At 39.6% G+C, this 19,204-nt stretch overlaps 1 protein-coding gene across 2 annotated transcripts in view; it reads right to left on the bottom strand.

Annotated features, from left to right (window-relative positions):
- GORASP2 (golgi reassembly stacking protein 2) overlaps positions 1 to 19,204 on the bottom strand; it is a 40,184-nt gene that overhangs the window by 5,369 nt on the left and 15,611 nt on the right. For both annotated transcript variants that reach the window (XM_055289711.2, XM_063644715.1), the window contains exons 2-8: positions 15,000 to 15,080; positions 13,684 to 13,887; positions 13,136 to 13,222; positions 11,963 to 12,093; positions 8,633 to 8,765; positions 6,868 to 6,991; positions 1,640 to 1,726 (exon numbers count right to left, since the gene is read on the bottom strand). In XM_055289711.2, the coding sequence (XP_055145686.1) occupies positions 1,640 to 1,726; positions 6,868 to 6,991; positions 8,633 to 8,765; positions 11,963 to 12,093; positions 13,136 to 13,222; positions 13,684 to 13,887; positions 15,000 to 15,080 (847 nt within the window). The remainder of the gene's footprint in view (positions 1 to 1,639; positions 1,727 to 6,867; positions 6,992 to 8,632; positions 8,766 to 11,962; positions 12,094 to 13,135; positions 13,223 to 13,683; positions 13,888 to 14,999; positions 15,081 to 19,204) is intronic.

The raw sequence follows: 19,204 nt of genomic DNA, 5'->3' as shown, positions 1-19,204 counted from the left end.
CATTAGGTGTATCTCCTAATGCTGTCTCTCCCCCCTCCCCCCACCCCACAACAGTCCCCGGAGCGTGATGTTCCCCTTCCTGTGACCATGAGTTCTCATTGTTCAATTCCCACCTATGAGTGAGATCATGCGGTGTTTGGTTTTTTGTCCTTGCGATAGTTTACTGAGAATGATGTTTTCCAGTTTCATCCATGTCCCTACAAAGGACACGAACTCATCATTTTTTATGGCTGCATAGTATTCCATGGTGTATATGTGCCACATTTTCTTAATCCAGTCTATCGTTGTTGGACATTTGGGTTGGTTCCAACTCTTTGCTATTGTGAATAGTGCCGCAATAAACATACGTGTGCATGTGTCTTTATAGCAGCATGATTTATAGTCCTTTGGGTATATACCCAGTAATGGGATGGCTGGGTCAAATGGTATTTCTAGTTCGAGATCCCTGAGGAATCGCCACACTGACTTCCACAATGGTTGAACTAGTTTACAGTCCCACCAACAGTGTAAAAGTGTTCCTATTTCTCCACATCCTCTCCAGCACCTGTTGTTTCCTGATTTTTTAATGATGGCCATTCTAACTGGTGTGAGATGGTATCTCACTGTGGTTTTGATTTGCATTTCTCTGATGGCCAGTGATGAGGAGCATTTCTTCATGTGTTTTTTGGCTGCATAAATGTCTTCTTTTGAGAAGTGTCTGTTCATGTCCTCTGCCCACTTTTTGATGGGGTTGTATATTTACCTACCTAAGTGATTAGATAGATTAGGTGGCTAAATGGGTGAAGATGAAAATAAATAACTAATACTCTTAACACTCTGGAATAAGAGTGATGATGGCCCGAGTGCCTTGGAGAAAAGGCTGATTTGTTTCAGTAGATATGGCAGAAAATGAAACTGAATTTTTCGTTGATGGTTGAGGTTTACAGTCTCTATGACTTTTTAAATTTCTTATTCTGAAAAATAATTGCAGACTTACAGTTGCAAAAGTAGTAAAAAGAATCCACCTTTCACCCAAATTCCCACATGTCCACATATCAGCACACTTGCTTCATCATTCTGTGTGTGTACACATTTGGTTCATGGCTTAATATGCTTGGATAATGACATTTTTAGCCATACATTAAAACCTCTCACAATGAAAGTATATTTGATCACTAAAATAGTATTTGATTATCATTGGCTGGATAAAGGGACTTGGTCTTCACTGGGAATATGAAGAGAAAAACACAAAAACTTAATTTAATGTTAGTGCTACTGAAGACCAAATAAGAAGCCTTCTCTTCCAGGCTCACACAAACGACTGTCAGGAAGTCCTCACTAAGGAGACAGTGGAGAATGGACTTCTGCAGATTCCTTATTCCTGGCCGATGCGAGCTGCAGGGGCAGTAGGTGGCCACTGGCTGGGGGTAAGGAGCACTAGGCTTGGCAGCTAACTAGCTGGTAAATGACATCTCTGGTTCCTTGTTTACTAAGGAGAGTTGCCCTAGCTCTCATTTATCACAAACTTATTGCAGAGATAAATTGAGATTAAAAGACATAAAAAGTTACCACATAGGTATAATATTTTTCATTGTTTTTAAGATGCAAATATCAGTAATGCTGTTATTATTAGCCACATCTCTAGTCCCCTGGTGGTTACCTGGTAATGTAGTAGCTGGGTTCATTGGTGGCACAGAAGTGAGGGACTGGTTTACTTGTGGTGGCAATAACGGTACTGTTGGTACACCTAAAAAGAAGGCACAATCTTTTCATTTCTAACAAATTTAGTCAACAATAAATGAACAGAACACATTAGGACAATCTGCAGTCCCTCCTTGCCCCGTGGTCAGGTCTTCATTTGGTCCTGATTTCCAGCTGCAACTGACTGTCCATCACCCTTTACGGCAGATTCACTAACTCTGCCCACGGCTCTCAACAAAGGCTGTTACCAGGGCCTGTGACAAGAGGGCAGGAGGCCGTGCAGTCCCACCCCAGCCCAGCTCACTGGACAAGAGGTTTACACACCTGACCCAAGCAGGGCTGGATTAGAAAACTGTCTTAGAAATTTGTATATGGGACACAAAGATTCTAGTCAATCTCAACCGGGCTCCTAAACTAAGATGCCACGTAAGCCGGGGGTTGCAGGGGGACCATGTGCCCTGTGAAACAGTGAATGCTAGTCTGTGAAAGAAGAGAATGACATAGGTGGCCTGAAAGAGACAAAAGAGCATATGAACCTCTAGGATGTGAGAGAATGACTTGGCTTCCTGAATGTCCACTTCCTTTTGACCTTAGGTTCTGGGACAGTCCTTCGAAGTCTAACACAAACGTGTACTAACATTAGCTTGAGGAGGTTACGTTCCTCACGTACAAGTAAGCCTCAGGATACCACCTAGTCACGTTTACCACCTACCCCAGTGGGAGGTTTTGCTAATGTCGAAACAATAAATGAAAGTACACCTTTCACTTATTTAGCACTCATTTTCATTTATCTAGCATACAGATTCCAGATTTTGTCTTACAGATCTGCTTACATATGGTAGCGGGAATAAATTGTGCCTAAAAGTATGAATCAACCATGCAGGCAGTCTATTATTTATTCATTTATCTACTTTTCTGCGGAATTCAGAGGCAAGCAAAAATAAGAAAAAAGTCTAATGGAAGCACTGGCAAATGCTCTACTGGATCCCAGACTGCATAATTTCACTGAAATAAAAGAAGCCGTACTCTACTCTGTACCAAAATGTTAGAGAGTGTGTGCTTTGTTAATGGGTCACACGCAATAGCAATGCTATAATTTTTTTGTATTTGTTTTGAAATCTCGGTTTTAAGAAAACAAAAGCAGCTTGGATTGGTTAAGCCAATTTCTTCTATTTTCCAATAAAGTCTTTCACATAAGTTTCTTTTCATTCTTAAAGGATAGACACATTCACAAGTCTCAAAAATAACTGACTAAATCTAAGCCAGGAAGACTATATCTAAGCCAGGAAGACTACATCTAAGCCAGGAATTCTAAATCTAGGGCCCACAAGTGGGCTTCAGGGGGTCTGTGAAGCTCCTAAAATTGTATACAACAATTTTTGGAAGGCAGGTTCTTTGCTTTCATCAGATTCTCAACGGAGTTGAATGGACAGTTGAGTGTGGTCATTCATTCAAGTTTTCTGGGGGGCACCTACTGTATGTTACACATTGTTTTAGGCACTGAGGCACTTTACAACATGAAGAAAACAGAAATTAGAACCTTCAGGAAATTTATGTTCTAATGAGGGGCAGGAAAAGGAAAGGAGAAAGATCAAATAAGTAAAATACATAGCACGCAAAATGGTGATACACTTGGGCCAGGCATGGTGGCTCATGCCTGTAATCCCAGCACTTTGGGAAGCTGAGGCAGGTGGATCACCTGAGGTCAGGGGTTCAAGACCAGCTTGGAAAACATGGTGAAACCCTATCTCTACTAAAAATACAAAATTAACTGGGCATGGTGGTAAGCACCTATAATCCCAGCTACTTAGGAGGCTGAGGCAGAAGAATCACTTGAACCCGGGAGGTGGAGGTTGCAGGGAGCCAAGATCACAAAACTGCACTCCAGCCTGAGCGACAGAGCAAGACTCTTATCTCAAAAAAAAAAAAAAAAAAAAAAAAGGAAAAAGGTGTTACACTGCAGAAAAATCAGGCAGGTCACAATGATGATTGATGCCACTTCAAAATCTTTTCTAAAAATTTTATAATCCAAACATCTTCAAATCCACAAAAAAGTTTAAAAATACATATACTTTTATTTCTCTACAGTTACTTTTATGTCTACAGTTACATTATATGGGCTATTATATTACACTATGTTACAATGTATAGGCTACTTTGCAAGCAATATAATGAAAAGTGAAGACTGAAAAATGCCCATCAAAAAGTTGTTTCTCACATGTTGTGATGCTAGAACATTTTAGTCTTTTTAAATTTATTTACTCAAAAGTGATGATGTCAATTTCTTTCAGTGTCTTTTGAGCAATCAGTGCTTTATTTGCATTTGTCTTTAACAGTCAAGAAGCCATTTCTCTGCAGTGCCATAAGCCAGGGATCTCCGTGCACGTGTTTATCAGACAATACAAGTATAACTACAACGTAATGAGGAAAGATTTAAAATGTCAAAGAGAAAATGGGGCTTGAAGAGACATGTCAACTATCGCCTAAAATCAGAAGTGCATCTGGGGCCGGGCATGATGGCTCGTGCCTGTAATCCCAGCACTCTGGGAGGCTGAAGCGGGTGAATCACCTGAGGTCAGGAGTTTCAGACCAGCCTAGCCAACATGGTGAAACCCCGTCTCTACCAAAAATACAAAACATTAGCCTGGCATGGTGGCGTGCGCCTGTAGTCCCAGCTACTCGGGAGGCCGGGGCAGGAAAATTGCTTGAACCCGGGAGGCGGAGGTTGCAGTGAGCTGAGATCGCGCCATTGCACTCCAGCCTGGGCAACAAGAGCGAAAACTCTGCCTCAAAAAAGGGCCGGGCACAGCAGCTCACGCCTTTAATCCCAGCATTTTGGGAGGCAGAGGCGGGCGGGTCACTTGAGGACAGGAGTTTGAGACCAGCCTGGCCAACATGGCAAAACTGCACCTCCGCTAAAAATACAAAAGTTAGCTGGGTGTGGTGGCACGTGTCTGTAATCAATCACAGCTACTTGGGTAGGCTGAGGCAGGAGAACTGCTTGAACCCGGAAGCCAGAGGTTGCAGTGGGCAGAGATAGTGCCACTGTATTCTAGCCTTCCTGGGCAACAGAGTGAGACTCTGTTTAAAAAAAAAAAAAAAAAAAGAAGAAGAGCAACTGGAACACGCTTACTCTAAAACAAATACGAACAATTCAGACTCAGAATGGGCTGCTGCCTTGGGAAGTACACTACCCTACCCTTACTAAGTCTATTCAGGAATAAACTAGAGAATTATGTGATGAGATGTAGGCAAAAAATCGTAATATCATAAAAAGGACTCATACCGCTTGAATGAAATAAACTTTAAGTTCCCTTCCAACTCTATGATTAGAGACTGATGACATTAATATTTAATTTCATCTGGGAAGCATTCTAAAGCTGGATTGTGGTGATGACTGCACAATTCTATGAATTTACTAAAAATCATTTAGTTGTTTACTTACTGTGAGTAATTTATGGTATGCAAATTATTTATTGATAAAGCTGGAAAAAAAGAAAACCAGCAAAGAAGGCAAAGGGAAGTATATCCCAATATTGATAACTGATAAAGTTGGGTGATGGGGTTCATTATACATTCCAGCTCTTTTGTGTATGTTTGAAATTTTAAATTTCATCTAGAGAAATAAAACCAGGACTAAAGAGCTGGGATGAGAACCTAGGAGACCAATTCTAGACACTAAACTGTCAACCTTACTACTGCATCTTGGTAGGCTGTTTTAAGTCCATTACAGAACAAAGTGGGATATAAACAAATTGTGAATATAAATATTTAAGACAGCCCAGAAAAAGGTATTAATGAGGCTAGGAACCATGGCTCGCACCTGTAATCCCAACAATTTGGGAGGCCAAGGCAGGATGATCACTTGAGGCCAGGAGTTAGAGAACAGCCTGGGCAACAGAGACACCCCATCCCCACAAAAACATAAAAACTAAAACTTCAGAAAAACTGATAACGGGTACAGGGTTTCTTTTGGTGTGATAAAATATTCTGAAATTGATTGAGGTTATTGGTTGTACAACTCTACAAATACACTAAAAAAACACTGGATTGTATACTTTAAGCAGGTGAATTGTATGGTAACATGCATTTTATCTTGAGAAAGCTTTAAAAAAATAAATAAATAAAACCCAAAACAAACAAAAAGGACTGTATCAGGTAGAACAAGGGATGAAGAAAAGGAAGGAGGCTGGGTGCAGTGGCTCACGCCTGTAATCCTAGCACCATGGAAGGCCGAGGAGAGCAGATCACCTGAGGTCAGGAGTTCAAGACCAGCCTGGCCAACATGGCAAAACCCTGTCTCTACTAAAAATACAAAAATTGGCTGCTGTATGGTGGCACGTGCCTGTAATCCCTGCCACTCGGGAGGCTGAGGCATGAGAATCACTTGAACCCGGGAGGCAGAGGTTGCAGTGAGCCAAGACCATGCCATTGTACTCCAGCCTGGGCAAAAAGGGTGAAACTCTGTTTTAAAAAAAAAAAAGGAAAAGGAAGGAGACAGGCACATGTCCCCTAAGCAAGACTGAGCTCCTCAGAAAGGAGTTCCTACTCACTTTTGCATCCCCAGTGCCTACTACTTCAGAAACACGCAAACGTGTTGAGTAACCAGAGCAGTTAAACAGAATTTCAACTCAGAGTCCTGGATTTACAAGTTGTAGAATCTAAGGAAAGCTCAGGGTCTAAAATATGCAGGGAAGAAGTTTAAACCCCGTGTGTATCCACGTGGTGATTTGGAACAAGCTTTCACAGCCAGGACCTGTCAACACAGAGTACATATGCAGTTTTCAAGGTACACTGGCATTAATTTTTTAAATTCTTTTTTTTTTTGAGACAGAGTCTCACTCTGTCGACCAGGCTGGAATGCAGTGGCACAATCACGGCTCACTGCCGCCACAACCTGCGAGGCTCAAGCAATCCTCCCATCTCAGGCTCTCGAGGAGCTGGGACTACAGGTGCACACCACCACACCTGGCTAATTAAAAAAAAATGTTTTTTTTTTTTTTAGAGACGTGGTTCCACTATATTGCCCATGCTGGTCTAGAACTCCTGAGCTCAAGCAATCCTGCCTTGGCCTCGCAAAGTGCTGGGATTACAGGTGTGAGCCACTGTGTCTGGTCAATTTTTAAAATTCTATGCAATAATATTACATAAAATAGACTGAAAACAGAATATATTTTTTCTGCACACCTGTACTGAGAACACTACTGACAGCTGGTGGAGTTGAGCTCATAGAAAGTCCAGCCAGACTCTGTTCAATTCCTGTAGTTCCTGGTGGTGACAAAGACGGGGGATTAACCGAGGACAGCTGGACCTTCCAAAAAAAGAAAAAAAAACACAAAGATTACTTAAGTTTATTTAAAAGAAAATATAAATATTGGCTCTTACCTGCCCTGCAGATACATATTTGGTTCACACATCAGCTGTCACAAGCTTCATCTGGCACATCTGCCTCCAGACACTCCCTCCTAATTTTGGTACATGTCACGGACCATGCACTGTAAGCACCTCTCTGTCCTGTCACTTCTAGTCTCGAGACACATGGCTTCTACCTCAAGTTGCACAGGCTGTTCTTCATACTTCCACACTAGAAGAGATTCTACTCTCTCCTCTTTCCTCACCACCTGGAAATCATTTTATTCAACCTTTAAACCACCACTGCTTTCCTGAATTCCCAGCTGGTTTATTTGTTTTAACTTTCATTGCTCAGGAAAGAAATCAGCTGGAAGTCTTAATACATGAAAGACTTCTCAAGATTTCCAACCTCATGAGTGCATTTAATATTTTCTCATCAGTGAATACATGGGGCAGCAAGATCTCCACTTTTCAGGAGAAGAAAAAAAGGAGTCTATATGGACTCTACAGATGGGTGGTTTCATTTCTGAATAGCCCACCTTCCGCAGCTCCAGTGCCCTTCAGTACATTCTGAGACAACCTGCATTCTGGCCCTTTGCCTAGCTGCTAGTCACTCTCATCTTCTCAGACTACCCAAAGAGGTTCAACTGGGAAAGCCCTGATTAGGGCCAGTGGATATGGTGGTTGGGGTCTGAACATGTAACTATATTGGCTCTGGCCATGAGCCAATGTTGGAGGTGAAACTTCCCAGCAGCTCTTCTTTCCTTCCTCTAGAATTGAAGATGGCCAAACTGTGTAGACAAAACCACAGTGGCAGCAGCCTTGTCTTTACAACAGCAGCATTTTCTTTTTGGGTATTTGGTTTTTATTTAGTCGTGCAGACAAGAGTTAACTGCCCTGAGATACCTCCTTAAGAAACATTAAAAAACCTTATAAGCCTGCTCAAATATCTCTTATTCCTTAAAAAGTCTTACTTTGATCCTGTAATAGCCCCTTCACTCCCCTCATGACCCCCTCACACACAGCTCTCCTTGTTTTCTCAATCGTTTCTTGAAGCAATAAGCAACAGCTAGCAGCACCTTTTCACCTATTCACTCTGCTGACCTGCAATTTGTGTTTGTCCCCTGGCAAGTCTCTGAAATTGCTCTCGCCCAGGACATGGTTTTTTTCACTCCTTTCACCTGACTTCTCTGCAGTACCTGACATGGCTGACTGTGTTGATTTCTTGAAGCTTGGTTTTCCCTCTGGCCTCCTGCTGAGCTTCCTTTGCTAGATCTCTGCCCATCCAGATTTTCAAGATGGCGACCCACTCAGACCCAATCCCTAGCAGTACAGGTTTCCTAACAGCCATTGGGTTACATTACCCTCTCTTTGCTCGTGATTCCCAAATCTGCATCTCTAGCCCTGTCCTTTTTCCTAAAATCCAGACTCATATATCTAATCTCTATCTAGGTATTTTACAGGAACCTCAAATTTAACACAATCAATACTTAACTCATCGTCTACCCTATTTTCATAGTGCTACTGACATATACACTAAAACACGTGACTTGTTTTGGTAAAAACTTTATGATATACTCAGGTAGGAATGTGATCTTACCTCTGTAAACCCATCTTTAAGAGGTGTAATAGGTGTACCAGCCATTTGTCCTGGAAGAGAAATTTTCTTTCCTTCCTCAAATGGGCGCGTAGGTATTCGATGCAAATAACCATATCCAATGCCACATCCTAGGCTATAAAAACATTTTTTTCTTAACATTGTTATCAATCACAGCTTGTATTTCTTTGAGGTGTTTTTTTTTTTGGCGGGGGGTGGGTGGGGGGAGTAACCCAAGAGCATAGATTCAAGTTGGCCTGAACATGCACTCCCTTCTTTGAGATTTTAAAAGATAAAAACAAACAAATTTCTATTCTTTTAGATAATGTCATCTAAGCAGAGGTCTCCCAGACCACCCCACAGAAAACAGCACCCTTCCCTTCACTGCGGATAACACCCTTACTCCTTTATTTTTCAAGCATTCATCACCATCCAACATACTGCATATTTATTTACTATCTATCTCTCCCAACAAAACGTTAAGGTCCTGAAGGGCAGAGACCTTGTCTGTTTACTGCCTTCATAGCTGCTGGCACATGGCAGACATTTCATGATTATTTGCTAAACGAATATTTGCTATACGAATAAACATCTATACAGCCTTTCCACTGAAGAGCTCTAAGCACTTCTGTATGATGACATCATTTACACATTCCACAGCTCTCTTTCAGAACCTGACACAAATCAGTCATGTATGTTCAACCCAGATCTCTTCTATTTTATCCTCCCACTGCCACCAGAGACATTTTTCTAGTAAGATGTGATCACATTGCTTCTTTCTAGTCTGATGTCTTCTCAACATTCCTTTCTCTTTCCTCCCTTTGGGGAATTACTTCTCTGCTGTTGTGTGCAGTGCTGGTAGGACTGTCAATCAGAGTGTCTGCCCTGCCCAAACCAAGGGCATGGCTCATGGTCAAAGCCAGGCCAATTTCTCTTGCCCATGGCTGCAAACCTTGGGAGTCAGAGGAAAAACAAAAATGGGTTTAGTAGAATGAATGCTGATGACATTGCCAAATACTTCTTCCTATCTAAATCCCTAGAGGTTTTCTGAGTCCTGTCCTTTCTACATCTGGTTCTTCAGCTGTTTCCTTGATTATATGAGCTAATCCATATCATTAAGTATGTTACCAGCTTATGATGGTGACAGCTGGTTTTTACCATTTGAACCCAAAACCCCCTACTGATACAATTATCACAGCCTCAACTGCTCAAAATATATCAGAAGTCCTGACTGTGGTATTTAAGGCTCTCCACAATCAGGTTCCAACTTATGTTTCCACCATAATGTCTTTTATTTCCCAAACAACTTGACAATTTCAGAATAGGCTATGCATGAATACCTCCGTGCCTTTCTCCTGCCACATCATCTATTATCTCCACTGCCACCAAAAGCTGGGTGAGCAGGCAGTGGCCAACTTCAGCTCTTTTTAATTTTATTTATTTATTTATTTATTAAGACAATTTATTATTCTGTTGACCAGGCTGTAGCGCAGTGGCATGATCTTGGCTCACTGCGACCTCTGCCTCCTGGGCTCAAGCAATCCTCCCGCCTCAGCCTCCTGAGTAGCTGGGACTACAGACGCATGCCACCACGTCCAACTAATTTTTGTATTTTTTGTAGAGACGAGGGTTCATCAGGTTGCCCAGGCTGGTACTGAACTCCTGAGTTCAAGTGATCCACCGGCCTCAGCCTCCCAAAGCGGTAGTACTACAGGCGTGAGCCACCATGCCAGGTCTAGCTCCTCCTTAACCAGTCTGATGTGCACAATGATGCTTCATCTCACAATTATTTGTTCCTTCTTCCCTTCTTCCCTCACAATCAAAACGGAAATTCAGCCAGGCATGGAAGATCACACCTATAATCTCAGGACTTTGGGAGGCCAAGGTGGGAAGACTGCTTGAAGCGAAGAGTTCAAGACTAGCCTGGGAAACAAAGCAAGGCCCCATCTCTAAAAAAGAGTTTGTAAATTAGCCAAATACAGTGTGTACGCCTGTAGTCCCAGGTACTCAGGAAGCTGAGGCGGGAGGACAGCTTGAGCCCAGGAGTTAAAGGCTGCAGTGAACTATGATTGTGCTCCAGCCCAGAGAGCAAGACCCTGTCTCCAAACAAACAAACAAAACCCCACAATTCTCACTGGACTGGATTTCACATAGATTTAGAGAAAGATTAAATAATTTATATTGATCAATTATGGCCTTTCAGAAGTAGCTACATTTGAAAACAAGGTGCTTATTGATCAAAGTAATTAAGTGGTAATAGACAATGCACTTGAGACAACAGCAAGACCCTGGGCACACTTAAAGACAGCCTAAGAATGAAATTAAGAGAAATAAGATTTAATAAATGAAATGTGGTCAGCCTCTGAGGAAGGAATAAAAACAGAAGCACAAAAAGACCAAATGCATGGTCAGAGGCAGACTGAGGAAATGGCCAACTGACAGTATTAAATACATCAAAAGAAAAAATGTCTTCCAAAGAATGTAGCCAAATTTAGTTAACATAATTAAAAATGAAAGAATATGTGATGTTCTTTGCTGTTGGTCTTCACTGTCCACAGAATCTCTTCCTCCAGTTTGATTCCATGCTCAGCAGGCACTCTTGTGGTACTAATCTGACCTGAGTATCATTCTAACTAGAGAGGAGGTATTTTTCTATTGCAAACTGAAAATTTGTCATTCAAATAAATATAGCAGCTTCTTTGCAAATGTAGTTTATATGAGGAAGTGCCTCTTGTAATGAATAAATTTTGAATGCCTCGAGTAGATCGTATTTCTGGGCATTTACAAACCGAGCAACGGACAATGATAATTTGATCAAGTATTGCCCCAGGTAGGCCAGACTCTTGGATGACACATCTATCTTACTTTTCTCAAACTGCAACAAGTTAGAATACTTGTGGCGAAACATTCAGCTGGAGAATCTCAGGTAGTGTGGGTAAAGATACTGTGAGCAAAGGGAGGCTTTTCCTGCCTGCAGCAACTAAGTTATCCTTTTCCCAGCATGGGATTAGAACTTTTGAAAACATGTGGAAAGTTTCCAAATTCTAGGCTTTTCTATAATTATGGCTTATGCGCAATAATTTCTCAAATTAAAAAGAAATGCTGTTGGCTCTTAGGTTAGTAAAGAAAAGGACTATAGTATATATACTATGTTTCCTAGATATGTACTTTTAAAAAGTTGGTTTCAATATTCTAGACTAGCTCTTCCCTTTTTTTTAAGAGGAGTCTTATAATAAACGAGTAACTTATTTCAAAATAAAAAAAATCAATGTTTGCAAGATATCTGACTGGTATGTTTAAGTAGTCATAACTTAGTCTAAAAAATGACCTTACCTGCCTTCTCCACCCCATGCAGAATTTGGTGTAATAATCACTTCTCGACAGTTATCAGTGTCTGTGTTGTACACATACAGTTTCAATGGTTTTGCTTCATGTGTTTCAATAAGGCTGAATAGATCTTCAGACTGCAAAAGTGTCACAGGAGAAAAATGTTTCATGTTACCGTACTTTGGAACAGTGTGTCTCAAACCTGGCTACTATCAGAATCACCTGAGAAATCTAAGAAAAAAATACAGATTCTGGGCCCTGCCCCAGACATAAAAATCACAAGTAGGTTTAATTCAATGTATTAATTCAAGCGAAGCCTACTTACTACATACAAGGCTTTATGGCCAGTTCCTTAAGATCTAGTTGGCACTCTTAGTACAATTCTTTTACACCTGAGTTCTACATATTCTGCTTTTACTTCCCACTATTAAGACCTGGTTGTCTGGGCACCTCATTTCTCACTCTTTTTTTTTCTTCTTTTTTTGAGACAGGGTCTCTCTAACTGTTGCCTGGGCTAGAGTGCAGTGGCATAATTTTGGCTCACTACAGCCTCAACCTCTCAGGCTCAAGTGATCCTTCCACCTCAGCCTCCCAGGTAGCTGGGACTACAGGCATGCACCACCATGCCTGGCTAATTTTTGTATTTGTTGTAGACACAAGGTCTCACTATGCTGCCCAGACTGGTCTCGAACTCCTGAGCTCAAGTAATTCTCCCATCTCGGCCTCCCAAAGTGCTGAGATTACAGGCATGAGCCACTGTGCCCAGCCTTTTCTCTCATTTTTGATTTAGCAATGTATACTTCCACTAGCTAACAGACAAGGAAAAGGATGTAATACAGCTGAGCTAATGTTGTCACTGAACAAAAAGGGGAAGAGAAAATGAAATCAATGAACAATTGAAAATGAGAATTTGATTTAGACTTGAGGTATGCAAAGATTTCTATATATTACACACAAAATCTGTGCAATTGCCGCACAGTATGTGTTTTTCCTCACAGCTATACCTAATAAGACACCTACCAGATGTTCCATTTAACACCCTGAGGCATAAGTTATTCTTGATCAGCAAAGACTGAAATTTTAACTCTAAATGCACAAAGCATGCAAATATCTTTCTCAATTCAAACATCAATGAAAAAATTTTATATAGTTCTCACTAGGAATAAACACACGAATTACCTCATTCATGACTGTATCTGCTCCAATTATATAATCACTGTGTGGTCTAAGACCTGCCAGTGCTGCAGGAGAATTTGATTCCACTTCCTAGAATGACATAAACACACACCCTAAAATTAATATATATAAAATAATCTTCTAAGGTTTATAGTCACAATTTTTAATTATGTTGATTTTTCAAATCTGTATACTTCTGTCTTGCTAGAGATGTGTCAGATGTCAGAAACTACAGAATATATTTTAAACTTCTGAGCATAAAAATTACACAATACTTAACAAATATTTAAAATATTTTTGTAGCTATCTACTCTAACACATCTTATAATGAATAAATCATTAGAAAAAGTTCTTAAACTTGTACATTTGCTTCTCTTCCTCAACTTAAAAAAAACTGATCCATATTTAAAAAGCAATGAACGCTGATTTTTGGCAAAAATTGCCTATTAATAATATCCTCACAATCTTATTAAGCCAGAAACAGCCACTGTTAAAACATCTTTCCACACTGCTTCATGAACCTCCAGTAACAGTTCACAGTTGATACGTACCAACACATGCCAAACATTTTCATTTGCCCCATCAAAGCTGCAGAAACGAATGCTCACTCCCAATAAGCCCTGGCCGCCCCACAGGTTACTTGGTGTGACTGAGGTCTCTCGCAGCTCCAATGTTTTGCTGCTATAGATAAGCATTTTTACAGGCTTTTCAACGTTTGCTTTCAGCAGATCCTTAAGAGTGTCATTGTCTTTATTCTGTGAACACATAGAAATCACATTCCTTAGTAAATAAAAATTTAATGTTAGCTTAAGCATCCAATGGCCCTATAAGAGTAATATTAATAATCAACATAAATAAAACATTCAACAAAGGTTTCACCAACATTTAAATTTTCTTCTATGTAAAAGAATGTCAAGAAATTAAGAACAATTCTTATGTTAGGAACAGCTTGAAACTGACTTTTTTCTAATAGCTCACTATGGATTATGGAATTTGCAACCCAACATTATTTAGAATGATCTAGGGCTTCAATGTGTAAAAACAAAATATGCCATAAGAAGTCACATTACTAACGAAGTTGTGATGACTTTGATTATAAAAATCTAAAACATTTACTGGGGTTAACGTTTAATTTTGGACTCTATTTCTAAATACATGCTTTATTAAGAGCTGGATAGAAAAGAAAGTAGAAACAGCATATTAAATATTTCATTTCATAAACAAATAAAGGCCAGATGTTGGCCTTTATTTATATGTCAGAGATGTTGTAAGTAATGAACAAAAACTTAAGACTGTTACGAAAAATTAAACCAACCAAGTGGCTACTGTCCTAAGAATTTGCTGAGATTATATAATTTCCTTATCTTAGAACTTTATTATGGGTAAACTCTAAACAAGGTATAAAAAGTGGTTTTAATTTGGTACTTTGGAGCACATCTCTCTGTCTGGTTCTAATAACATTATTTGTATATTGTGAAACTTAGCACCAAGAAAACTGACAAGTTTGAGAGAATGAGATGAGAGAATGAATCTTTCTACTAATCCATTTGTCAACAACCAACAGAAGTCTGACATCTTTAAAAAGCAATCTTTTACATCTTAATTATTTCTTTCTACTTATAAAAATTAAATATTTAACATATAAAAGACTCCACTGATTCTGGAGACTTCCCTAAGATAATCAGTGGAGCATAAGGTATAATATTCTAGATATTTCAATGTTTATTAATACATGATTATTTCTATAAATTGGCATACTACACATAACGATTGTAACTAATAAATACCCATCTCAGGTCATCTGAAAAATTCCATTTTTGAGAGATTACAAATACTATAGACAAAAATTACAAAAAGTTGAACTTACTAATCTTGAACCATTAATAGAAACAATAAAATCAAAGAAAGGCTCCAAACCAGCTCTGTGTCCTGGGGAATTTTCTTGTACCTGTGGAAACAAAAACGACAAAAATAAAAAATGTAAAGCTTAGGTGAAAATTGTAAGCCGAATCTCTCTTTTCAGTAAAAACAGACCAATTTCATTGATAATGAAATACAGTACACACTAGTTCTCTCATTTCTCTTCATCTCTCCCAGATAATGCCCGTCCAGCTCCCTAAACTCTACCCATTCTTTAAGTTAATCTTCTATTTATATTTTTATTTTATTTCTTTGAGACAGACTCCACCTCTGTTGTCCAGGCTGGAATGCAGTGGCACAATCTCAGTTCACTGCAACCTCTGCCTCCCTGATTCAAGCAATTCTTGTGCCTCAGCCTCCCGAGTACCTGGGAGGACTATAGGTGCGCACCACCATGTCCGACTAATTTTTGTATTTTTTGCAGAGACAGGGTTTCGCCTTATTGCCCAGGCTGGTCTTGAACTCCTGGGCTCAAGGGATCCACCCGCCTCAACCTCCCAAAGTGCTGGGATTACAGGTATGAGCCACTGCACTGGGCCTAGTTCATCTTCTATATGAAGTTTTCCCTCTGTGGTTCTATTTCCGTACCACTTTCTCCTTTTTTGGGAGAAAGGGGCTAATCCTCTCAGCAATTAGCAGGGGACACAGCAGACAGTTAGTCACTACAATTAAGTGACAAATTCAAGCAATTATTCCTTGACTACTACTAGCAAGGCACCACTCAGTTACAAAGCGAATACAGGCACATAGTCACCTATGTCAAGACATTTATAATCTGTTGAGGAATAGGTGAGAAGAGGAAGGGGCAATGGATACACAGCCCTCTAATCACTATAATGTAAGACCAAACAGGCTAAAGGCTATTTGGTATAAGGTTCTAAGGGAAAGATTAATTCTGACTGAAGAAGCTTCAGACATAAAAAGTGATAAGGAATTGTGGTTTAAAAAGAGGGTAGAACATTCAAAGGTAAAGACGGTCAAGGGGGTAAGAAGGACATCTGAAAATAGACAAAACTGTATGAGTAAACACCCGAAGCAGGAGTCTGAAGAATGAGGATCATAGCATGTGTAGCCAGACGACAGAGTAGTGTGGACAGAAATAGAGAATTACAGACTTTGGAAACTAGGATTAACCCAGAAATCCTCTAATCCAGGGATCTTAAATTGAGGTCTGTGGATGGCTTCAGAGAATACTACAGCTCCTGAAATTACACACAATCTTTTATATGAATAAGCAGTTTTCAGGGTGTAAATATTGGTGGCTTTCATCAGATTCTCAAAGGGTTTCTCCATAACTCCAAGAAGGTTTAAAAACCATGGATTTTGTGCAATTCTTTCATTCGATAGGTTAAAAAAAATACAGTGTCTTGCTTATGATCCCATAGCTGCCTAATGGTGGAAGTGAAACTCAAAAATCCATTTTTTTTATTTTTATTTTTTGAGACAAGAGTCTTGCTCTGTTGCCTAGGCTGGAGTGCAGTGACACAATCTTGGCTTACTGCAACCTCCACCTCCCAAGTTCAAGTGATTCTTGTGCCTCAGCCTCCCAAGTAGCTGGGATTACAGGTGTGCACCACTACCATACCGCCTAATTTTTTTTTTTTTTTTTTTTTTTTGTAGAGGCACGGTTTCACCATGTTGGCCAGGCTGGTCTCAAACTCCTGGCCTCCAGTGATCTGCCCGCCTCGGCCTCCCAATGTGTTGGGATTACAGGTGTGAGCCACTGCATCCAGCCAAAAGTCCATCTTGAAACTATTAGTCCAACAGAAGGCTGGAAACAAGGGGTAGAGCTACATTTATTGGCCTTTAAATGAAAGAGTGAGATTACTTTTAATATAATTCATAGGTTCATAGAATAAAAAAGATTACTTAGCTTCTCAACAACTCAAATGTTTATCATCCCATATTTGATAATGGACGGTCAAATTTTCAAAATTCACAGTAGTAAAATGTTAGTAGCTAGTAACAGAAATATGACAAAAAAGCAAAAAACAAATATAATCCACTCTATTTTTTTTCCAAAATATTTTCCTGTCTAAGGAATTTTTATTCTGCTTGATATTATTAAGTGCTGTCAAAACTATTCCATGGCCAGGCGCAGTGGCTCATGCCTGTAATCCCAGCACTTTGGCAGGCCAAGGCAGGAAGACTGGAGTCCAGGAGTTTGAGACCAGCTTGGGCAATATAGGGAGACCCCTGTTCCTACAAAAAATTAGCTGGGTATGGGGGTATGCTTCTGTAGTCCCAGCTACTTGGAAGGCTGAGCTGGGATGATCACTTGCACCCAGGAAGTTGAGGCTGCAATGAGTCCAGGTCGCACCACTGCCCTCTGGCATAGGCGACAAGGCGAGACCCTGTCTCAAAATAAAACAAAACAAAAAAAACCTATTCCACAAGAACAAAAGTTAGCACTGATATTTATAGGTTGATTTTCTATAATAGTCCAAATAGTTCTACAGTCAGTTTTGCAAATAACAACAGCAAGTGACAGATACACGTTCAACCATACACAAAACTACAGCTATTTATACAGTAACAAGTCATTTTAATACTTTCAAAATGGAACCCAGATTGTTCCTAAAATACATCCCTCTAATACCAGTGGCAATCAGAATTGTTCATTACCTCTTAATGTTACCTTTTATTTAAGCCAAATTATAGTATTGTCTCAGAAGAAGTAAAACTTGATATTCTTCTTTTGTTACAGTAAAGAATAGTTGCCCTATATAGACAGTTCAATGTCTAACTCCCTAAAACTGTTTGATCATGTTTTTATGTTTTCCTGCAAATTTGGGACCAAATCATTTTGTAAATTAAATAAGTTAAATATCAAAGGGATCTATTAAAGGTGTTCAGTTTCTTCTTCTTCTTTTTTTTTTTTTTTTTTTGAGACAAGGTCCCACTCTGTCACTCAGGCTGTAGTGTAGTGGGGTGCATTCATAGCTTACTCCTGGCTTCCCAAGTAGCTGGGACTACATGTGTGCACCACCATGCCCAGCTAATTTTTAAATTTTTTCTAGTGCACCACCATGCCCAGCTAATTTTTAAATTTTTTCTAGTGCACCACCATGCACAGCTAATTTTTAAATTTTTTCTAGTACACCACCATGCTCAGCTAATTTTTTAATTTTTTGTAGAGATGGGGGTCTTGCTATGTTGCCAATGCAGGTCTCGAACTCCTAGTCTCAAGTGATCCTCCCATCTCAGCCTCCCAAAGCACTAGGATTACAGTGGCATGTCACCATACCCAGCTTTTAGTTTCTGTATACTCAGTTTTCTATGGGGGTTATTTCATATTCTATATGTTACCCAATAAAATGTCTAGGACTCAAAATAGCATTTCTTCTCAAATGGCAACTCTGAAAGGTAAAGTAGTGGCTGCCTGGAGTCACAAGAAAAGTGAGGTCAAGTCACAGCTATTTGGGACAAAGTCAGATCAACTAGATGTGAAATGCCTATTAGCTGGTTATCAATTAGATGTGAAAGGCCTCAGGTATGAAAGGGGATGACCAGCACAGATCCTTAGGTGCCTCCTCAGAGTGGAGTTTCTCATCTAATAAAGCCCACATCTAATCATCTAATTCTCTGAATCTGAATGTTTCTAAAAAACTATTAATAGCATTTTATCTAGAACTCAAACTAGGTCACTGATCAATTTCAGACTTTGCCACTGAGACTGCCAGAAGTTTACCTTTTAGTTAAAAAGGGCTAAACACAGCACTTTTATAACGTAATCACTCATTTAGAAAGCTGATCCTGCATACTGATTCTTACTAGGCCACCCTTATAAAGTTTAAAGTATAAACTTCAGAGTATAAAGTTTAAAGTATAAACTTCAGAGTATAAAGTTTAAACTGTAAACTTTAGAGTATAAAGTTTAAACTATTTGTCTGAAATGGAAATTTTCCAATATCAGAAGTATTTTTCCTATAATTCAAAGATGATTCAATAGCTAAATTTGAGTTCTAAAATAAACTTGATCCTTTCCCTAGCTCTATTTTTCTATTTCATTTGTTACTAACATCGATTTCCTCTCTGTTTCTAATGGCCCTTGAAATTAACTTCTTTCCTAAATTTATGTACATCATCAGTATCTGCACAATTACGTAGGTAGGTATCTTAATTACTGCTAGGAAGTCAGCAGAGAGTGCC

Source organism: Symphalangus syndactylus, chromosome 8, assembly GCF_028878055.3.
Source record: "Symphalangus syndactylus isolate Jambi chromosome 8, NHGRI_mSymSyn1-v2.1_pri, whole genome shotgun sequence".
Lineage (NCBI taxonomy): Eukaryota > Metazoa > Chordata > Mammalia > Primates > Hylobatidae > Symphalangus > Symphalangus syndactylus.
This window is presented reverse-complemented; position numbering and strand designations above follow the sequence as displayed.